The sequence below is a fragment of the Sinocyclocheilus rhinocerous genome, unplaced genomic scaffold (assembly GCF_001515625.1).
Source record: "Sinocyclocheilus rhinocerous isolate Xijiao unplaced genomic scaffold, SAMN03320098_v1.1 scaffold1129, whole genome shotgun sequence".
Classification (NCBI taxonomy): domain Eukaryota; kingdom Metazoa; phylum Chordata; class Actinopteri; order Cypriniformes; family Cyprinidae; genus Sinocyclocheilus; species Sinocyclocheilus rhinocerous.
The window spans coordinates 362,251-386,663 of record NW_015634513.1 but is presented as its reverse complement, the minus strand read 5'-3'; the positions used below and the strand labels follow the sequence as shown (position 1 = coordinate 386,663).

General features: G+C 35.9%; 1 protein-coding gene across 1 annotated transcript in view; it reads left to right on the top strand.

The window, feature by feature from the left end:
- The window catches only part of lrba (LPS-responsive vesicle trafficking, beach and anchor containing), a 316,503-nt gene that overhangs the window by 131,640 nt on the left and 160,450 nt on the right, over positions 1-24,413 (top strand). The window contains exons 31-35 of the mRNA XM_016559864.1: positions 2,075-2,153; positions 2,322-2,455; positions 3,509-3,570; positions 18,872-18,936; positions 23,557-23,665. Coding sequence (XP_016415350.1) covers positions 2,075-2,153; positions 2,322-2,455; positions 3,509-3,570; positions 18,872-18,936; positions 23,557-23,665 — 449 coding nt within the window. The remainder of the gene's footprint in view (positions 1-2,074; positions 2,154-2,321; positions 2,456-3,508; positions 3,571-18,871; positions 18,937-23,556; positions 23,666-24,413) is intronic.

Genomic DNA, 24,413 nt, shown 5'->3' with positions numbered 1-24,413 from the left:
TATGAGATGTTCATTTATTTTGAAACCAACATGTGCGTGCACACATGATCCTTTGTGCGTGAAGGGATTGTTTTTTGTTCCTTTTAGCTTTTCTTGTCTTTGAAGTAGTGTACTCATGGGTCTATATCTCATGCTTGTAGTTTTAAGCTTGTCTGTATTTTTATGGTGCTCTTGTGTATGTGTGTGTGTGCGCACAAGGAGAGGGGCAGGTCCCAGCTGAATAGAGATAAGCTAATTTTCTCCGAGCTGTTTGAAGGGGCTACTTCATCAGCGAGTGGGAGACTCTCCGCAGACGCACATGTTGGTGCTTAAAGAGCCGCTGTCCCCACAGCCAGGAACATTCCATACTGCTGCAAGAGTTATCCCTGCCCTGAGACCCCACGTGTGCATGTGTAGAGATATTAGTGTATGCAGATTTATAGTGGTGTGATATTTTGTGAGAGAGAGCATGATCGTGCCAAGACCTTCACTAGCCCAAAATGTGTCACTTTCAGGGGCAAGATGAAATTTATTGGCATATAATTATTTGTACACTAATCACAGCCACACACAGGGCTAATGAATTTATGGGCTGTTTTATCAGGGGGAGTGTAAGGGCTGCTCTAATGCTTATTTTACATGAATTCTAACGAGAGCAGAGCTATCATTCAGCTAAAACTCCTTTCACATGGTGTCAGGGCTTCAACATAGATCTTCACTCTTCTCCCTTATATAAAAAAGTGTTGTAGATAGCAGCAGGAAAAGGTTATTTTACTTGGTTGTTAGAAGGGCTAGGTAATATGAATATTGTCAAAGCAAAATTGTGAATATTGTGTTTCATTTTAATGCACTTTATTTGGCCATTAAGTGTCATTAGACACGTTTAACGATCCTTTCTCGCCTAGTGAGAAAGACAATGATTACACATATGTGCTTAAAGCAGCACTATGTAACTTTTTCTGTGTTCAAAATTTGTACCGATTTCGGGCATTTGTCGGCGATTTCGCAAAACCTGTCGGCGAGTGAAAAATAGGGCTAAAATTGTGTAGTGTGAACTCGGCATTAGAGAAGTAGCTCCAGTTGGAATGTTCTTCCATGGGATGTGTGCAGTTCTGTTTATTAACCGCTAGAGTGCCAAAAGTTACATAGTACTGCTTTAAACTTCAGTAGCATAAATGGTGTGAAGTAATCATTTCTGTGTTCATCACTTCATACTGTCTCTATTAGGTGATCAATTCATAATTCAGTGATTCATTTGCATTTTCACGTGCATTAATAGTGCATGGATTAATGTTTAAATTCTTTTTGTAAAAATGCGCTACTGTTCCAATGTTTTTTAAAGAAGTCAGTGCTCAGCAAAGCTGTATTTATTTGATAAAAAATAAAGCTACAATAAAAATGATGATACAGTAAAACAGTAACATTATAAATATTATCAATATTATTATTATTATCAATCTTGAATACAGTTGTGCTGCTTAATATTTTTGTGGAAACCTTGATACATTTCTTCTACTCATTTTTTGATGAATAGGAATTTCAGAAGAACAGCATTCATTTGAAATAGAAATCTTCCGTAATGTTATAAATGTTACATTTGATCTTGACTGTATCCTTGCTGAATAAAAGTATTCATTTCTTAAAAAAAAAAAAAACTTACTGACTTCAAACTCTTGAACAGCAATTGATTTTTTTTATAATGTTAAATGGTGCTTATAAATTACAGTGATTACATTTAATTCTTAATATGTGCATTTAAGAAAAAAGTACATTATTTTAAACTTGATTTTTGCTTGCTTCCTTGCATTAAATATTGTAAATCAGATACGGTAGATTGTAAAACATTTACATTTTGTTTTTTATGAATGATATCAATGCATATTATTTTTGTTTCCCAAAAAAAGCCTAAAAAGCTATATAATGCAATGCAGATATTTCCTTTTTTTTTCCAAATTCACATAATTCTTTTGTTTCTGCTTTTAGACAAGTATAAGCATTATAGTAACATGTGCTTGTTTTAGCTTAATGCATTCCTGTTTTGTTTGGCGTGTGCGTATTTGGGTAATGAGTTGTTTACTGGTTGTATTCTCTGCAGGAGGAACCGCCACCAGCTCCAATTTGCCATCTGTCCCTGCTTTATCCCCAGTGACCCAGAGCTCTGCCCCCAACATGAGGTCTCCACTTTAAACTGAAATCTCATGCTTTATTTTAAACAACCTATGGATTTATATTTCAGAAATGCATTTTTTTGAAATGCATGATTTCATTAAACGATCTGTTATTTTAAAGTTATGTCACACTCTATTAAATATTTAAAGGTGTGTTTGTGTGTGTGTTTTCAGTATCTCAGAGAGGTTGGAACATGCTTTGGAGAAGGCAGCTCCTTTACTCCGAGAGATTTTCGTGGATTTCGCACCATTCCTCTCTCGCACATTGCTGGGCAGTCATGGACAGGAGCTGCTCATCGAGGGCACCAGTGAGCTACTGTTCTACTCTTATTACTGACATATGTGGAATATTCCACACAAATGCATCTTATCTTTGTTACAGTTTGAAGTGGGGTTCAGTTCACATCATTACATGCAAACACAGAGACATCTTATCACTCCCAGTATGTTACGAAAGTACTCACACCCCCTCTCTCACCTCTAACCAAATTTAAGCAGTAAATGTGGCTGGAAGTATCTTTTAACTCAGTGATTATAATAGCAGTGTTCTTTTATAGAGCAGAGGGTCAGAGGTCAGCACACTCGTACGAGTGTTTGGCCTGTCCACTGCCACCCAGAGAAATGAAACGCTGATTGATAGCTGCAGGGCGACTTTAGAGAGCCACTTAAAGCAAAAATGCTTCCTTCCTTCCTCTTCCTCCAGCTCCCTGTTTTTTCTCACCTATAGCTTTCATGTTAAATCTCGCGCGCACATTCTGCATATGTAGTTCCCTAGCAGCTTCTTTAAAGCTGAATTTCAGATCAATAGAACATATGCTCACCATATTTAGTCTCGTGTAATACAAGGCCCAAACATGTATTAGTTTACAGTAGCATCGTGTAGGTTCATTAAGGTCATCAATACACAGACCCCTCAAGATGGCGCAGAATTAGACCACTCACAAATGTGTGTCAGCAGAACAGACACTAAAAATTAAATGTTTTTAATGCTAATAAATATGTTTCCTCAATACTACTTAATTTCACATTAGAAATCTCATAGAACTGAATTTAAAATGTTTAGTATAGATTTCAACACAAATAGGCCAATGTTTATCACTAAATGATGGAGGATAACATTTGTATTTGCCAAATTATTTACAATATATATGAAATCGAGATGGGTCTTTACAAAAGTAAAATCATTTGCAGTATTTTTACAGTGTTATTGCAAGAGCTTTCTTGATTCTGTTCAGTCAGTTGCAACATTTAGCGATCAGCTATGTAAGGTTTGTTTTGTTACATTCAAAATCTTACTCATCGGTAATGGTTGAAAGATTTCATCTACTAAATCTGAATTGAAATTTCCTTTTTCTTTGTAGGTCTTGTGTGTATGAAGTCTAGCAGTTCTGTGGTTGAACTGGTCATGCTGCTGTGTTCTCAGGTATGTCATTCCTCCATCTCCTCTCAAGTTATTATTTTTTCCCCCCTTTTTTCCACCTCTTTACTGTTAATAAATCCATTGTAGCAAGTGTTATCTTCACACTGCCAGCCCGATTCCTGTCTTACTAAGCTATGAGTATAGACAGAAGTCCAGAAAAATAGCCAGGGAGCCCTTTTTAATGCTGTTGATATGAGTTCAAAGGTCAGGGGTCTTGACCCAATGTAACGGCCTTGGTCATATAGCCAGTCACAGAGGATAATGCAAAATTGATAGCGTTTCGTGATCGATCAGCCTCCCCATCAGCTTTTGCAGAGAGTATTTAAGGCAGGTAGGATGAAGGATTGATAGCAGAGCTCTGTGTTCTTGAGCGTGTGTGTCTATGTGTACTTAGTTCGCTATAGTTTGGGAAAGAAATTGTCCCCAAAAGTGATCTAAATCTGACCAGTCCTCTCTTTGGAGACATTCGAAGACACTGTTATTTGGAAAATTGATTCATAAATAATGTGAATACTATTTGTATTTATTTATTTGTTTATTTATTTATTTGAAAAAAAGTACAGCAAATACTATTTTTTTGCAGAAAAGTTTAGAGAAAAATCTATCTATCTATCTATCTATCTATCTATCTATCTACCTGTCTGTCTGTCTGTCTGTCTGTCTGTGTCTGTCTGTGCAAAGGTTAGCCTGTAGTCATTATAATAACCTTTATATAAAACCATTTACATTGCAAAGTTATAGTGTCAGTGAGTTATGAGTGCATATGCCGCCTGTGTTTATTAAGAGGAAATCAGTGGTATGATGGTAGAATAGTGTGTGTAGTGAGAGAAGTGAGCATGTGTGCATTTGCACCCTTTTGAGTGTGTGTGATGGGGGCTAATGGAGGTAGCCATAGATTACCCTTAGAGGAGGAGAGTCACTGAAGTGTGTAATATTCTGTCACTTCACACACACACTCACTCACATTAAGTCGGGGGCTACTACAGTTTTAAGTGATAATCATTTTGCTTGTGCAAATGTTTATTCAATTATTCAGTATTAGCAATCCATGGAAAAGGTGAGAATGAATCGGGGTTTACATGCAAATGAGTAATACACATAACCAAGCACTCGTTGTCTCTTTCTTTAGCACATTTATTTTGAGTACTTCTCGTTCTCCTATAACCCTCTCTGAAGGTAATCCAGAGAGATCAGGCATCAGACGGGGCGTCAGGGGCCGCATATATTTGCAGAAGTGAGGCGTGAGGTGGGGGTCCCTCTGTGAACCCAAGCATCTAGAAAAGAGGGAATAAATGACACACTCTAATGCACCTATTTGTCATATCTGTCACGCTGTTGTGTAATGCTAATCTAATCAAAGGGGAGAATTTGGGTTCTGCCTGCCTCCACTGAAAAAAAGCCTCCGGCCCAAACCCCGTTCCAGTGGCGGCACATTGCAGGCCCTGCACTGCAACGAAAAGGCTGCGTTGCTGCTGATTACTTCAATAAATCATCTCGACTAAATTCTCTCAAAGCTAATGCAAATGTAGTTTTATTGTGGGGGGAGAAACCGTGGAAAAAGGCAGTGAAGCTCAAATGAGGTCTTGAGCCCTGTTTACCCCCAGTTAAATTACACAGTCGGTTGTAGGGGGATAATTTTGTTTTATGAATGTGGAAGATTTTTTTCTTTCTCTTATTTGGAAAACAGAGACAAGTCTAGAAGAAGTTTAGGGTCTCTCATTGATCCTGTGGTTAATCAGGACATCCTCGCGCAGGAAGTGCTGTTGTCGTAGACAGGAAGTGAAGCAGTGTATTTGCTGACAGAATAGGCGATGAGAGGGAGGATGTTGATGGATTTAGTTTCTTTTGCTTACATTTCCTTCTCATCCCAAAATAGAATCCAGGCGGATACGGTACTGTCTGCACAAATTTTCTAATTAATATCTATGGTACAAGATGGAGTAGGTTTGGGGCTAGAGGTCAAAGGTTAGGGTCACAGACTAGTTTTTAATCACTCAGGATCAGGAGGGTTGCTCTGCTGTTAGACAGCGATTCTAAACTGCAATTTTATTGCATCTCTCTGAAATGAATCCCTTTATTCCCAACACAGGATCAATTTTCATCATCTTCTATAAGCCTATTGTGGTTTATTGCTTTTCACTTATATGTGTTTTATTGATAGTTGTATAGAGCAATGCTAGACATATACAACTTTTCTGTATTCTGTCATTTTTGTATTCTATCTTCTAACTTTGTTCTTTCATAAATATGGATTTGAACTTATCTATATATCTAATATATTATACACTAATATATTTTACATAATGATTACGGATATTATTGTTAATGTTAATGATTAATGTGTGCAATTAATTTGCTTGACAGCATTTGTCTGTCAGTCCTTTTGCTTTGTAAAAAGCTGGAGCAAAAAAAAATCAGTTGAGGGTGATTTCCAACTCTTTAGTGTTATTTAAATTAATGTTTATGATTCAGTACAAGTTCAGTCAGTGGCATATGTGTTAACATTAAAATACTATGACAGAATCACTTTCCCAGTCCATAGTCATAATCAGTTTGTTTGCATGAATATGTCCATGTGCATAGAACGGTAGTTCCACAACAAAAATGATGGTTTAGACAACTTTGCGGCTTAAATTAGAGACATTTTTATGATAGAATTAATGTGCAAAAAATTATGGCCTTCAATTATCAGTCTTTAAACCCTCTTTAAAGAAACTGACAATGTTTGTCATATATAATTTATTATTAATTAAAGTTAATATTTTTTTGTGTGTGGTACAATTATGCCACCAATGATGTGGATTAAGCTCAACTAGCATTGAACCCAGACCATTCCTTCAATATTTTCAACCAAAACAGAGAGAGCAGAACAGAGGGCAAAAGAATAATGAATGTGGTTGAGAGGAGAGAGAAAGGATAAGCGTAAAACAACAGCTATCAATGCATCCGCTCCGTTTAGGAAACTGCCAGTGATAGGGCTTCAGATTATGTCCTGCATATTACATGAAGATCATCTTTGAGTGTCCTCATCTTGCCATTCAAGGCATCCAAGTAAAAGCCTTGTGTTTCACTCAAGCTAATTCTCTTTGACAACCAACACACACACACACACACACACACACACACACACACACACACACTGCTTTACTGAACAAGATATAGCATCTGCTGTTGTGCTGGAGAATATCACTTAAGGTTTCAGCTTTTTAATAAATAATGCCACCCGCATTGAGACACTCTGGAGTGGAAGCTGTTGCTCGGTTCATATACTGTAGTTGTTGTGGATTTGATTGTAGATAAGCATGAAAATACATGCAAAAAGAGTCTTGTAAAATGCTACTTTATATAAGCATCAGAAAAGCAATTGCAAACTGCTCTACGAACAGAGTTGGTTTGGAAATCATCTCATTCGTCTGCTTGACAGTGGCCTCCTGATAGCTGTGTGTCTGTCAGATATATATGGGAGTCGGGCAGCCGTGTTTCCCTATATAACCCATTACCGCTCAGACCTTGTGTCAGGTCATCTATTCTTTAAGACATTTATCTTCTGAATGCCTCACATGATGGAAAGGCTGAGGTACAAGAGCAAGAAACAGTATCTTCAGGCACGTTTGCGAGAGGCCTGCATTGGTATTGTCTGTTTTCTCATTTTAACAATGTGACTTTTTTCCAATCATGTATTTAGGTCATAAGCTACCTAAAAGTTGCCTATATTTTTTTTCTCTCCTTACTTTGATCACCATGGTTTCACATCTGCTGTCTTGATATTGTTGATGATCCTGACCAGGGAGTCTTTAATGTAGAGTTAACCTGTTAAACAGATGGGCACCTTCGTCAGTCAATACATACTGGAGACACTGACTTACCCCAGAGCACTTGGCATTTCTTAACCTCTGACCTTTAGGAAGAGGATGGAGAGTGGCCAGTGGCTCAAGAGTTTAACCCCCTGCAGTCACTGTGACTTTGGGATCAATACTCGCAGGGAGAGCAAAAGAAAGAGAAATCGATCGGTCGACTGTCCAGTGAAAACCCTCAGCGGTGTCTGTTCACTCGATCTCTTCATCATTTCTCAGCTGCGCACTCTCTGTGTCAAAACAGACACCAGTTAATGAGACCTTGTTCATGAAACACATTCAGGTTTCTGTGTAAAATGTCTTTTAAATAATTCTTGATAGTTCTAGTGTCATTAAACTGATATGCTTCTTAATCCTGTGATGGCCGAGGTTTAACTAAGGGTGAATTATTGGCAACTGTAAGGATTCTCTACTTCACAGATCTGATTATCTGTTTTAAAAATATAAATTTTTAAAGTGAATGAATTGTAAGATGGCCATTTTCAAGAGTAATTATGATAACAGACAACATTTTCTTTGTCATTTGCACTTTTAAATTGCGTTAGTGTCGTGATCAGTTATTGGGCGATCTTAGTGTTAAAGTATCAGAGACTGGTACCACTAGAAGAAATTTGTTCTGCTCCTTTTCATGAATGAGGCCCAAGATTCCCATATTTACCGGTAAAATATGTGAGAAAAACATCACATGCGATGATCTCATTATGCCAGTTTGTTTTAAAAATACAAATTTTAAATGCAAATAAAGTCATTTACAGTAATTCTTCTATATGGAGAGGACAAACACTGCAAATGGATATAAAAATGAATTAAACAATGAATAAAAATGTGAATATTTGAATCATGTGTAAGATTTATATGTACTCTGTTTTACATATTTGGTTAGCAACTAGTTTTCCCTTACTTTACTAAGTGTAATTTGACCTACTGTAAAAGATCTTCAACAATTCCCATTCTTCTTCATGCATTTTTAACACAATATAAATTGAGCTTTATTGCTCTGTCTGTTTATTTTAATGACTGCAGTTCAGTTGAGTAAGAGGTATGTAGCCATATGTGTTTTGGTGCGCAGTGTGTTTGAATGGCCATTATCAATCACGTTATATAAGTCGCTTTGGACTACAAGACACAGGCCCTTTCTTAAAACAAAAGTAACACAACTAATATTCCATGAGTTATTGTATTGTTACTTAGTTTTATCTTACTTACCTAAGAGTATTTGACCTGCACTCGAAAAGATATTCAATGCAAACTCAAAATTTGCCTTTAAAAGTTAAGAGCTATTCGGGGACATTGCCAGGGTAGACCGTTTTGCCTCATGTAGTCTTCCCATTTTTAACTTTGTAAGTTCCATAAACGTCGCAGAAGTGAAGAGGAATGTGGTTGAACCTGAGGTTGAATCCTTCTCCCTCCCCATCTCACAGTCAGACCTAGACCCCGCTGAGAGGCATAACACATACGCAAGGTTCAAGCGCAGGCTCAGGCCACGTGTTGTCTTTCCCCCTCTCCATCTTTTTCCCTCCTCCACCCCAGACAACGACCCACGAGGGTCTCCGTGCCGGTGGATAACATTGCTCTCAGCATTCTTTGAACGCAGGGCTCCGCGGAGGCCCAGAGAAAACACACTAACACCAACTGGCACTTAATTCTGCCGGCGCCCTGCCGATGCGAGCTATGCGTCCAGAGAGGGGGCTCTTCCTGACAGGAAGTGAGAGGGAACGGCATGGGGAAAGCTTACGACTTGAGTGACTTTTAATTCACTCTCTGACTGCAATATTGTTGGCTGGGAAAGAGGCATATTGAGGCAAATAGTTTATTTTTTTTAGATGGTGCCAATGGATTAACAGTCCAAAAGTGTTAACTTTTTTCTTTAAATGTTGAAGTCCCTGATAGTATGTCGATGGAGGTCTGGTATACCTCATTCAGAAATCTCTTTCCTAACATGCTCTCTTTGTGTCACTATTTACATACGTGGATATGTGTATTTACAAATCAATATCATATTATCACTGTGTGCATTCTCACCATGTGTCGAACATATAATAATCGTTGTTTCTTTAGCCCAGAAAGGAAAACGACAAGATTTATATACGCTATTATCATTCATGTCAAGTTAGATTATTTCAGTCATCACCCACCTCCTAAACCTTCAATAGAGAGAGAGAGAGAAAAACTTTTTTTTTTTGCTTTAAATAAATGAGCAGTTTTTGGAAATCTTTTGACACCTCTAAGCCCAACTCATCGTAAGGAAGCTTCTAATCACATCAGTGTATTTAACCGCAATCCTCTGTGGTCGTTAAATGTAGTCAGAGTAAATATTTGCTCCCCTTGTAAAGTCTGCTTGTGTGGAGTGTCCTCACAGAAACACAGGCCACTGGCCGTACGGGATTGTGTGTTTGCTTTAGAAGAGATAACATCTGAGAACACGCACAGGACTTGTAGAGCGTTCGGCTTGTCACATCAGTAAATTAAGCTGTCTGGACCTGCTGTCAGATGCCATTTTGATATTACGATGAGTTGATTGAAGTCGACCTGAAGTTTTAACACCTCAACATTAAAGCATCTTGAAAGGCAATACTAAAATAAAAAAAATAAATAAAAAAATCAAGAATATTACAATTATTAAAAATTAACCACCTTGAAAAGCAATTATAAAATGTAATATAATTAAAAATAATCAGGAATATTAAAATTAATTGCACAGTTTTCTAGGAAAAAATGACAAAAGACAAAGAAGGATTTTGCCATTCTTTATATTTTAAAATAAGTTAGCTGTCACGTGCAGATCAATGTTGTAGTAATGTAAGGTGTAGAAAATTTTATCATTTTGGAGCATTACAAGAAAATACACTCTTCCTAATGTATACAAGCCAGAAGGTTACAAGATACAAGTTACAAGAAAATTAAAAGCTCTGACAGAGCTATATACAGATACTATACAAGCCTTATAGGTACATATAAAATTAAAATACACACAAAACCTGATGTGATGTCTTATACAAGCCTTAGCAGGATTCTAGCTGCATGAAGTTGAACATGCTGTTCAAAAAGTTTATTCAGTGTTGTTTTTTTTTGTTTTTTTTAAACCACAGCAAGCAGAGCATTGCAATAATAGATATTTTATGTAAACATATTTTATAGTTTTTTGTTTGGAATGTTAAGTATGTTTTATGTGGAAATACTTCACTGAAGGTTTTTCCTGTAAGTAATACTAGGCTGACATTTTAAATCTAGAATCTCTTTCCGTCCATCAAAGCCCTACAGTAGCCACTTTTCCGCCATTAATCGCCTTGTGCTCTGCGGACAAGCCGTAACGTAAACGTCTCCTGCTCGTTATGATCTGAAACAGCGCTCTTCCATGTGACGGATAATTTTTTTGTTTCATCTGAGCTTCAATCCCCCTGCCTGCAGAAAACAAACAAATACTTGTGATTATAACTGATGGGTTGGAAACTAGAGAGCGACTTGTTTATTTTCAATGAACGAAGCCAAACGCTGTGCACATTTCCTTGGTCTTGCCATTGTGGATGAAGCAAAATGTTGCATTGTAGGTCTGCGTTGTTTCAGTTGTGTTTTAGTTTGAGGGTAATTGCGTTCTCTTAATCAGCAGTGATTAGGAATGCAGTGCCACAGTAATTATCATAGCAAAACTAAACAAAAGTATGGCTCATTGGATGACTTCTTTAAGGAATGTAAAACATGATGTTTGCGTGTCTCAGAAGAAAAGTATGTTTGTTTTTTATTTAAAGAAAAAAATCAGTAAATCAAAGCAATCATTTAAAGCATAGTGTCGGGGAGGGTGTTAAGAGTGTTAAGCAATATGTTTTTATATGGGCACACAACATTAACTGATTTTGTTTATGAACGTGCTCTGAATTCTAGTCTCACACACATGATGCAGATGCAACCTAGTCCTTTTTAAGAGCATCATCAGGTCTTTCTTTCTCTCCCTCTGCATTTCCTTGGTCCTGTTACAAGCTTCTGTTTCCATCACATAGACTCACATATAGCATTGAGCTTTTCATCACTCAGAAACAATTACAGTATGACATAACATAATTGCTAATGGTGCAGCATTATCTCATTGTATTTTTTTAACATGAAAATATATTGGGCATTCATTCATGTTGAGGAAGACATTAATTTGTACGTATTTTATGTGAGTGGTTTGTTAGAATTTACTGTTTATGTTTTGATTCTCCCCATAATTTATCTTCTTACTATTTCTTGATTTTTTTAAAACTATGATTAGTGTTTTATAATCTCTAAAAATAATTATAATAATAATAATTTTCTTAATAAGTAGTAAAATTTTAAAGTTTTTTCCCTCCTTGATTAAGAACCAAGTGAGAATTAGCAATGAATGAATGAATGAATGTAAGAAAAAATACAATTATATTAAAGATGCTTTTTCTGGAAGCTATTTCTTCTGTTTTATACAGAAATAAAATTATCTTGTTTCAAGGATGTGGAAAGCAAGATGATGTTATTGATTAAAAACAGTAATTTTTTGCAGCGTGTTACACATTTTGAGTTGCATGTCCAGAATCAGTGTACACAAGATTGAGCTCTCAACCCTCAATCAGGTATATAGTACCTGATTCAATAAAAGTAAAACGGACAGATTTGATCTTGAGGAATTGTTCCCTATATGCTGGTCTTTGTTGGTTTATTGAGACTTGAAGGAAATGGCTCAATTATAAATGTCCTTGATGAAAAGTGTAAGACTGGTTTGGTTATCATTGTGAGTTTATCTTTACAATACAAACTTTCTCAGGTGCTGTTTGTGTGGCTGATAAAAGTCATGTCCTATCTTAGAAAATAATCCTGGTCTTGATGACATAAATGGATCAGCGTGAGTGGTTGCTGTAACGACAGGACCGGGGCAGAGGTGGGTGGGCTGTAGAAGCACCTCTCTTAGGTCAGGGTCAGAGTTGAAAGGCCACAAATGGCTGCCTGTATCCTCTCATCAGGTCAGAATGGAAACAGTATTGGATACCATAAAACCGTATCAGGGTCCTATCAGAATGACTGGTTGAAATCCAATAACTGTCAGCCTTGTCCTCAACACACAGCACTGATCGTTAAGGCTTTTTGATTGGGTTCATTGCTTCCTTTAATTAAAGAATAATGCCTTTCCCTCACCCATCGAACATTCATTTATCTTTGTAGCGAAAATGTATTTGTGTGTTTGGTTGATGACAGCTTTTGATATGTTTACTCCTAACAAAGGATCCTAGTATATGTGCAGTTTTTCTCAACAACGTTGTCTACTGAACTTTAGCTGGTTAAATTAAAAAAAAAACTTCCTCTGTCCTGTCCCGAATTCTTTAAACATCACCCTTCACCTTTCTTATGCCACCATATTCCATCAACCCTGTGTACAATGCACAATCAATTCTTACATGAATGATTGATATTGAGTTATCGAGAAATAAACACATACATTAGTGCTGTCAAAATTAGCGTGTTAACGCAGATTATTAATTTTTCGAGTTTAATGGCATTAAAAATATTTAACACAATTAATGCAGGGGCGGAGGGTTGGCCACCCCACTCACAACTGCTGCTTCTGTCTTTTTCCTTGACAAGAATTGTGTTTATTTAGATGCAGAATGTCTTTATGACCACATCAAACAGGAGACTTTTCAGATGCGCACTTCAGCTTCACCTCAGCGTCAGGCGCTAGTCAAACAAGGGCTGAAACGGTACAGGTGACAAAGCAGCTTCAGTAGATCAACAGTGAACTGCGGTCAGATAAGATGTTGTCAGGCCATAATTAAGTAAAAAAAAAATTCCTGTCTTGTCAATTGCATGCACAAACGTGCCAGCGTGCGCTGTAGGCTGTATCATTTTATATTGAGGCGAATGAAACTACGAGCATGCAGTGTCGTTATGTCGTCGAAAATATGATGCGCGTCAGATCTGCGTCACGTTCAGCAGCGGCAGCTCTTAAAGTAATAGCAGCCAAATAACCTAATAACCCAGCTGATGTGATGTCTGTTAATCAAAGAACAAAAGAAACAGAGGAAATCAATAACTTTTGTAGCTTTAAGGATTCATCAAGGCTACATTTAATTTAGAATTTAGTGTTAGATAACTTTTGGGATAAATTCAATTTCTGTATATTTTAAGTAATTATAAGTATACTAATTTTAAGTAAGCAATATAATAAATATGACATTTATTATAATGGGTTTATGTGAAGATTGTTTTAATTTCACTTAAATTAGTAATTAGAAGTAATTTTTTAAAGTCTAATAAATGTTTTAATTGATAGCTCTCAATGATACAGTAATGTTGAATTGCAATAGTCAAAGGTTTAAAATAACAATTTCCTAGAGACATCAGTAGTATTGTATCAGTGATACTTGCCTTCAGTTATAAAAAAAAGATGCCATTAAACAAATATTGAAAATATACTGTCTTTGTTGTTTCTACATTAATTTGACAATTGAATGTGAAATTATTTCAATATAAAAGTATATTTAAAAACTTTAATGTTAGGTGGGATGAATTAGGGGTCGACCAATATGTGTTTTTCAGGGTCGATGCCGATACCGATTATTACGGATCAAGTAGACCGATAACCGATATTTTTATAAAGAGAGAGTTAAAAGTGGGGCCACTGTATGCTTCATGATTAAGCCTATGAATACTGTACTACAGCTAAACAGCTTGGGGAAATGTAAGTATTTGGCTTCAATAATTTACATGTTAGAAATGTATGTGTAATAGCATAACCTCTCATAATTCCTCATTAATTATTTTCTGATGGCTAAAACATAACCTACAATAGTAGAGGTGACTATTCAATTCATCATCTAATGCACATCAATGGATTGACTTTAAAAAATGTATATAATAAGTGTAAATAATTTGTTTGTCTTCATAGCTATATTCGTAATGTATGATAAAGCAGCGTTTGTGAGTGGAGCGCTGCTTTGTGTACAGCCATTACCAGGGAAACCTCGATCTCTACCACTCACACAGCGCTTCCTGCTGGCAGAGAATGAGTTTGCATCACTGATCTCTGAAGTGGTGGGTTTTCTTTTGAAAAGCATTTTCAGTCGCGGGACATTTTACAAATGAAAGATAAGTGTAGGAGTCTCACTATCTGTAATGGGGCGAACAAGACGGGAGACGTGCTGATGTCGACCTGCGAATGCAGACACGATGGCTGGATTGTATTTACATTACACTGAGATCCGATCACAATGCGTCCTCGACTACCTCTGGACCAGGACACGCTGATCGGATAACATTCCGATCAGAAGTGCGTTTGCACTTGTCTTTTCAATGTGTATGTGGACAACATCCGGATACAGGTCGCATGTTAATGCCAAGTGTAAACGCAGCCATAGTAATCCCTAGTGCGCGTAAACGTTCTATTGAATTATTGGAAATTGTATGATTTTAACGAGAAAACATTGCCTAACAAGTCAGCGTTTTTAAATCTGAAGTATCTCTGTACATTCTTACAATGCAAACACCCTAGGCATGTAAACGGTTATTTTTTTAATGTCGGGAATTTCCCCTACTTATTAAAAAGCTACGTTCATTACAGTAGCGAACATAATGAACATGATAAACATCAGACGGACACGACCTCAACATATATATAACAAATGACAAAGTGCTTATTCTGAAATCTGAATAAATATTTATGCTTTGTGTACACATATACCTTTATTCGTCTTGTACAGTTATTCATTGTTTATATAATTTTGTTATAGTGCTTTTATTCGTACAGTGGGCGCTAATTGGAGAGTCTGAAATAGATGTTTCTCAATCAGGACATTAAAAATATACACATAATTTATTCAGAGAAATAACTGACTACATACAGTACAGACATTAAGCTTTATTTCAAGATGGTAAGTTAAGCTTTTCATTTCAGTATGGAACAATATAGTAACAAAGGCTATTGTATTATTCATTGTATATTCAAATCAATTTCTGATACTAATACATTCATGTTTAATAATTCCTGAATAATTACATACATAAAGAAATAGGCTATATTTTGTGTTGGATCAGTTACCTGTGTCGGCAGTGCGCAGCAGATACACCCACCTAAACGGTTTAAATATATCGCTTATCCTGCCCAAAAAGACCATAAACATTGCAGATAACATCTGAAGTAAAAATTTATTTACATACACATAACATAAAAACTAATCCCATTTGACTGATTTGCTTCAAATCGGGTGGTTTTAGGTCAGTGTTTTAGCTGTGACTCAATGGTGCTCTCTGCCGGTAGGGAATAGTAAGATGGGGATCGAACACTTCCGGTGGCTTCACTGCCTGTTGGATTATAGATTATGGATTATAATGATTTATACTGTCTTTTTACGCATTGCGTTGGAGAATAAGTTACGCCTTCTTTCTTTGCGTGAACGTTTGGGCGGCGTTATGCAAATCTTCTCACATCGTGACGTAGACATGTGGGGTGTGTTAGAACGAGCCGTTTTAGGTAGGCGTGGCTGACTCTTAACTTTTATAAAGAATATCTCTTTGGATTTGAGACTTTAGTCTTTGCAACTTTACAGATCTTCTTTATGCACCAAGAGCTTGTAACACTCCAAAGAGAAAGGAAAAATTGAAATCGCATCATATGACCCCTTTAAGATTTACTAGAATATGGTTACGCAAATATTTGAATGCTGGAGATACCAAAGTAAAGTAAAGCTGTACAAACCCTCTGGAATAGATAAACACGTACAGTTATTGCCATTTTAAATTCTTGTTTATTTTGGTTTCAGCCTCACTTTATTTCATCTCCCTTAGGATGGTGAAATATTTCCTTCTTTATAAGCATGTGCATTTGCTCTGTTTCATTTTCATTTTATGACCCTAGGAATAGGCAGGGGATTAAAAATAAATCATCATCATTATGAAACTATTGCTTGTGTAGCGCCTCAACCTAGAAGCACTCTCTATTGACCGAAACAAATGAGACATTAGGGTCGGACTGTTACGCTCCTGTCTCCATGATGCAGTCTCCCTGTGAAAAGAGCCCTGGAGAATACATGAGCGACTTTGTACATACTCATGACCTGGTTGTTATTATTATTCTTGAGACGATCACAGGGAAGTGTTGAAAGGTTGGCGCAGCTGTGAAAAACGTCAGTGATTCGGTCTCGCTCCTAGGCTATTAAACATCACTAAAAGCTGTGGTTTCAGGAGTTGTTTAGACTAACACCTTTTACAACAACCGGGTGAGACCTGTTAAAGTTTGTGGGCGGTGTGCTTATTTAAATGCAATCTCGGACATTGAGGATACAATATAAACATGTTAGATGACGATTTCCCTTTCTTTCTTCCTCCCCCCAGAGATCCCTTCCTCTGAATAGTTTAATGATAGAACCAGCTTCTGTTCCACTTCTAGCATCTGTGGATACACATACTCGTACACCTTTTACCATTGTGTCATTTCCACCAAATCCCAAATATTGTGTTTAATCACATTGTGTGATGGAAATTAAATTAAAACTAATCTTTTCTGAACTGAAATGACACCTTTGTTTTGCTTAGGCTAAATAAGTTGATGCATACTAAATACATTTCAATAATAATTTTACATTACACTTTGGCAAAATTATAGCTATAACAATTTTAACAATATGCTATTTTTTCTTAATTTTTAATTTTTCACATTTCTAAAGCTTGCTTTTAACTTATACTGTTATCTCAATGTAAACAAGTACACTAACTTAAGTTAGAACCGTAAAACCTAAAACGTTGCTACCGTATTTTTTAAATTTTACGGATTTTTTTTTACAGTGTATCTTCCAAAAGCAACTTTTTCAGTATGAGATTTTTGTTTTGGTTTTGGCAAAAAAAATAAAATAATAAAATAAAATAAAAATTATTACCACAATTATTTAATTTACATTTAGTCATTTAGTAGACGCTTTTATCCAAAGCGACTTACAACTGAGGACAATAGAAGCAATCAAAACCAACAAAAGAGCAATAATATGTAAGTGCTGACACGTGTCAGTTAGTCTAATGCATTACACGTAGCAAGGATTTTTAAAAATAAATAAATAAAAAGAAAACGTAGATAGAATAGAAACAGAATAGAGATTGGTAGTGTTAGAGGGTCAATTTTTAGTTTATTTATTTATTTATTTATTTATATAAATAAAAAGAAAACAAGTAGATACAATAGAAATAGAAAGTTCTTAGTGTTAGATGGTCAAGTTTAGATGGAAGAGATGTCTTTTGCCATTTCTTGAAGATGACTAAGGACTCAGTTGCTCAAATTGAGTTGAATTTAATGGTATTTATTTTACTTTTTGTTACCATTTTAATAATTGATATTTTTTAAGTGTAAAACAATACATTCTAAAATCTTAGTAGTGAAAATCAATTATTTAATTATTACATGAAAAACAAAAGTAAGCATAAAACATCAGTTTCAAAAATGTAAAATAAATATAGTTTTTTAAAAGATATTGTGACTCTCGAATATGTGATTCTGATTGGTCAGTCATGTCAATCTGCTGTTAAAGGGATCACCCAAAAATAAAAATTCTGTCATGAATTACTTATCCTCATGTCTTATCAAGAAGACCTTTGTTCATCTTTAGAACACAAATTAAGATATTTTTGATGAAATCTGAGAACTTTCTTACCCTGCATAGACAGCAATGTGACTGAAATGTTCCCAGGCCCAGAAAAGTAGTAAGGACATCATTAAAATAGTCCATGTGACATCAGTGGTCAAGCTATGAGAATAATTTTTGTGCACAAAGAAAACAAAAATTACGACTTTATTCAACAATTCTTCTCCTCCAAATAATGTCATCCGCCATTATCAAGAATACCACAACTAAAGAATAAAGTTGTTATTTTTGTTTTCTTTGCACATAAAAAGTATTTTTGTAACTTCATAAAATTACAGTTGAACCACTGATGTCACATGGACTGTCCTTACTGCGTTTCTGGGCCTGGGAACATTTCAGTTGCATTGCTTTCTATGGAGGGTCAGAAAGCTCTTGGATTTCATCAAAAATATCTTACTTTGTGTTCCGAAGATGAATGAAGGTCTTACGGGTTTGGAACGACATGAAGGTGAGTAATTAATGACAGAATTTTCATTTTTGAGTGAACTATTCTTTAAAATGTTCACTAAACTGTATATTTGAACCCCAGTATCTCTATTATGACAATGTGCTTTCTTTCTTCTCAAATAATTAAATTTGTATTTCATGTTTATTTATTTATATGGTAATCAGTGGGATAATGTAGTAAACAGTCATTCTGTTATTATTGCTAAAATGAACCCAGACAGAATAAAACTGAAACCTTAAACTTGATGTTGGGGTTCATTTTAATCCTTACATATTACTGACATGTGGATGTTTATTCTGATGAAACCCAACCTTCCTTTCTCTGCCTGTTGTAGGAATTGAGTGTAAATTCTCTTTTATTTCTCTCCACAGGAGTGGCAGAATTCCATCCAGAAGAACGCGGGCTTGGCCTTCATCGAGCTTGTGAACGAGGGCAGGTAATTATCTAATCCCGTCCTCTGACCCTTTGTTAGCAGGCTCCTCATTATCTCCTGGCCTACAACGCTGCGTCGCGTGTGTACAATCAGATTCTATTTGGGAGGAAATCAATGTAATGTGGAAAGGGGATCAACAGAGTGACCTAGAGTTCAAGGCGTCTGTCAATAACATGGCTTGTTCCCGTGGGTTCCCATGTGTTTCAGAGAGGCTTTCTGAGAGGGCAGCAGCGCCTTAGTTTCTCGCCCACCTCTTGGGAAATCTTTCTCGTATCTTGCTGTTTTCAGACGGGTTTATGTATCATCTGTTGGACTCTTTTACTCAGACTCCCTTTGGGATGGAAGGATCTGTCTTCAATTTCAAGCCCTTAGATCTTTCAGATGGCTCTCATTTCTGTGTTAGCAATGGAAATTCATGCTAATGAATGCTGCTGTGCTGATGAGCGCTCCAGAAATGCTAATGAATGCAGTGATGCACTGAGGCTTCTCCACCTTCACTGCTGGCCATTTTTACAGCTCTTTTTCAAACATACGCTTTTTTTTTGGAAAGCAGGGTCAGGGTTTAGACAACATCTGGCACACCAGCACCTGTCAGAGAGATACCAATGTAATCACAGCTGTAGAAGTGCATATCAAATATGTCATTATAATGCCTGCTGCACTAAAATGAATAGGATCAATGCTGAATTAGTGTTTTCAAAGTAAAGTTGATTTTCTATAATGGAGTTCGAATTATTTCTAAGCCTGAAGAAAAGAGCTAAATCTATGGCAGTGCAGTGATTATATTAGGTGATAATTCCATTGTACTTAGATGAATCAATGATGTTATTCACATTTTTTTCGTACGGATTCATTAAATTATTCTAAATTGTGTAAAAAAAAAGTGCTTCAAACACCTCTTTTATTTTATGATTTCTAATTTTAAATTGTATAATGATATATATTTTTATTTTTATCTATAATGCACTTTACTCATACCCACAGCACTACAAACAGCAAAACCAATTAAAACAAAAATTACAGAAATAATGCAATACAAAAATACAGTAAAAACGAACAATAAATCAGTATGCTATTGAAAAGCTTATCAAATTAACCAAGAAAAGTTATTTTAAAAACTGGGTTTTTAACAGTTTCTTAAAAGAGCTTAATGAGAATGAGAAGGCATGTACTAAAATCACAAAGAGACAGGTTAGAATAAGCGTTTTAAAATCAATGCGCAGAAGCCAATGCAAACCGCAAAGCATGCCTTTAATAAATGTCTTGGTAAATTATAAATATGTGACCCTGGACCACAAAACCAGTCTTAAGTCGCTTGGATATATTTGTAGCAATAGCCAAAAAAACATTGTATGGGTCAAAATTATCGATTTTTCTTTTATGCCAAAAATCATTAGGATATTAAGTAAAGTGAAGATATTTTGTAAATGTCCTACTGTAAATATATTAAAACTTAAAGGGATCATATGATGCGATTTAAATTTTTCCTTTCTCTTTGGAGTGTTACAAGCTTTTGGTGCATAAAGAAGATCTGTAAAATTGCAAAGACTAAAGTCTCAAATCCAAAGAGATATTCTTTATAAAAGTTCAGAGTCAGCCACACCTACCTAAAACGGCTCGTTCTAACACGCCCCCACATATCTACCTCACTATGTGGGAAGATTTGCATAACGCCGCCCAAATGTTCACGCAAAGAAAGAAGGCGTAACTTTCTGGAACTGTCTCAGATTTGCAGAAAATTGCAGTTGTTTGGCAAATAAATAATTTACAGACCGTTTCATATGCATTCCCAACATTTTAATTATGCAATTTCAATGTTACACCTCAAATGACAAGGGACTGTTCATATTTAGCCTCAGATGGCTTCAGTATGCATAGTATTTAGATAATATAGCTAATTTAATGCTATAATAAACACAAATGTGACCCTGGACCACAAAATGTATATTTGTAGCAATATCCAACAATACATTGTATGGGTCAAAATTATTGATTTTTCTTTTATGCCAAAAATCATTAGGATATTAAGCAAAAATCATGTTCCATGAAGGTATTTTGTAAATTTCCTACTGTAAATATATCAAAACTTAATTTTTGATTAGTAATATGCATTGCTAAGAACTTCATTTGGACAACTTTAAAGGCGATTTTCTCAGTATTTAGATTTTTTTGCACCCTCAGATTCCAGATTTTCAAATAGTTGTATCTCGGCCAAATATTGTCCTATCAAACCATACATCAATGGAAAGCTTATTTATTCAGCTTTCAGATAATGTATAAATTTCAATTTAAAAAAAATGTACCCTTATGACTGGTTTTGTGGTCCAGGTCACATATGATGAATAATGTTGAGATTTAGATTTTTCTTATTTGTCATTTACGCTTATAATGTAATAAATATTAATTATGTAATGTAATTATACACTGTAGCTGTAGAATATAACCAAGCACAAACATGATATTACCATGGTATAAACTACCATGTTAAAATAATGGTACATTTAGGTACTTTTTTGTTTTTGTCTGTTTCTTTGTCTGTCATATCATAAAGTAAGTAAAAACAGATAAAGAAAGACAGGAAAGCAAAAGGGTGATAGAGAGAAGGGCAGTCACAGAGAGCGGGCTGTTATTGATGGCAGTCGGGGTGAGAGGGGTGGGAGAGGGTCACTACAGAGTCCCTGGCACGTCCGCTCCCCCGCTGCCCGCCGCTGACACACCAGGCTCGAGTTTCAGCCCTCCACCCTCTGCCTGTTATTCTTCCACTTTGCAGAGGCCTGAGCCTCCTGACCTGCTGAGAGACTCGTCTCTGTCCCTAGGGGCGATGTTTTATTAGGCCACGGCTTGTGTTGTTCACAAATCTGCCCGGGGTGTAAATGTGCTGTTTCAAGATCAGGTTCTTCCCCGTCTGTGCTAACCCAGGGCACCATGGACAGAAAAAACAATGCTGATTCACAAACAAGACTCTGAGATGGACAGAACAGCTTCGGGTTTTGATGAGGGCTGACAAACAGTAGCAGTAAAAGCAGGATTCATTTGATCTCCCATCAGCCCCTGTAATCATCAGATGCCCTGTGATAAGAAGCAGTGTGTGTCTGTGTGTGTATGTTTATCCAAGGAAGGCTGTTCTTACATATGTAGAAACATGAGCCGGGTTGAAATGTGCCCCCATCTCCACACCCCCTGCATCCGTATCTTGTTAGATGCGTATCGTTTACAAATCAATCGCTGGTTGTTTTTAGTGGGGGTGGTTTTAGCTGCTTTGCTAAATATGATTTTCTGCTTGTTTTACATGATGTAGTTAAGTTGGTTTTGCGTACTGTTGACACTTTGATGGCCGAACAACTGTGTTATTAAATCAGTAAAACTGATTTCACAGATTAACACTTGAGAGATGTTGAAGGTCCTCATTTCTGCTATTTTGTGAACATTGTCAAGTAATTTACATGAAATTTATGTGCAGTATTCTTTATTAGGCATGCAACACAACATCATTTATTGCCAATATTAGCAGAGATTTTTATTATTATTATCAATATTTATTGTATATCTGCTGATATTGGATGTTTATCAGCTTATGTAGGATAGCTATAATGCTGTACATTATAATGTTGTGATGCATAAATTCACAAACTATTTATTTTAGTTTTTTAAATAAAGTAGTAGGGCTTCACAATATCAAATTAAAATCAATATTGGCTTAGTGCGATTGTAAAATTACTTATGCTGGTGAAACGGGACATTTACACACGTGTAGTTCATGATACAGTATTTTAGCATCTGAGAATGGCTTGGTTCATTTACTGTAAAGCAAGCCTTTCTGATTCACTGATATCATGGGCTGTGTGCATGTAAATGAACACACAGTGCCAAGCTTCATTCTGATACTGGCAGCACTTATTTTGATTTGCCGGTCAAAATAAAAGCTTGATGGTTTACCATTTGAAAATGAAGAAATTAAGATGAAAATATTAGTATTGTGAAATACAGTAAAATAAAACTGTTTATTAATCTTTTATTTTACCGTATTTATTGTATTTTATTTCATAAAAACAATATAATATAATATAATATAATATAATTTTATTATCATATTGAATTGGTTGAATTGGAAAACTCAAGTGAAAAGAAATTTCTGAAATGGTTACGAAAAGAAGTTTGAGTTGGTTCTTGTAAAAAGTATAAACACCCAGTTTTTTTCCCAAATCATTCAGCACTAAAATTATTTCATGCTCAAGAATATCTTAAGAGTAAAAATGACTTCTTCCAATTACTATTTTCTATACAGATGCATTCACCAACAGAATCACTCCACTAAGTCTAGAATGATTAATTCTTTCCAAATAAGTGTGCATTAAAACTATCAGCCATAATGAAAATAGTTACTGGCTTATCGGTATCGGCATATTTCTTGATTCAAGTTCTTGAAGGGTTGTTTCTGTAAATATGTGTATTGCATCTCTTATGATCAGTACATTTCTTAATAAATATAACAATATATGTGATACATATAAAATCCAGTGTTTGGATTCAGCTATGTTACCAACACAAACTGCAAAAATAATTCAGACAGAATCATGTGATGTCAGGTGTGAACTCAATGTTTAATGTGATTTTGATGTACAGACTGCTGAGCCACACCATGAAGGACCATCTGGTGCGTGTAGCTAATGAGGCCGAGTTCATTCTGAGCCGCCAGAGAGCAGAGGACATCCACAAACACGCAGAGTTTGAGGTGAGCGTGCTCACACACACACACACACAAACACAGTATCAGCATCAGTCTACGAGAGTGCTTGTCTGTAGTCAGTGATGCTCCTAAAAGTTTTCAATAGTTGAAGACCCCTTTTAATGGCTTGATGGACACCCTGTGAATAATCTGTCATTGTTTCCTGTACTACTAACTGGGGCAAAAATATTGATGTTGCATTTTACAGGCTTTTGTCCAATCAAGTGAGAATACCACTCTAAAATAAATATATCATCTAATACCACTTCCCACTGACTAGCAATACAGCTGTGATGTAAATTATTGGCCATTTAAACTACTGTACAAATGTCTGGGTCAGTAAGATTTTTAAATGTTTTTAATAGAAGTCTCTTATGCTCACCAAAGCTGCATTTATTTGATCAAAAATACAGTAAAAGCTGTAATTTTGTAGTATTATTATAGTTTAAAATATTTTTTTTAATCCTAAATATCATTTTCTTTTTAAATATATTTTAAAATGTAATTTATTCCTGTGATGGCAAAGCTGAATTTTCAGTAGCCCTTACTTCAGTCTTCAGTGTCACATGATCCTTCAGAAATCATTTTAAAGGGGTCATATGATGCGATTTCAATTTTTCCTTTCTCTTTGGAGTGTTACAAGCTCTTGGTGCATAAAGAAGATCTGTAAAGTTGCAAACACTAAAGTCTCAAAACCAAAGAGATATTCTTTATAAAAGTTAAGAGTTAACCATGCCTACCTAAAACGGCTCGT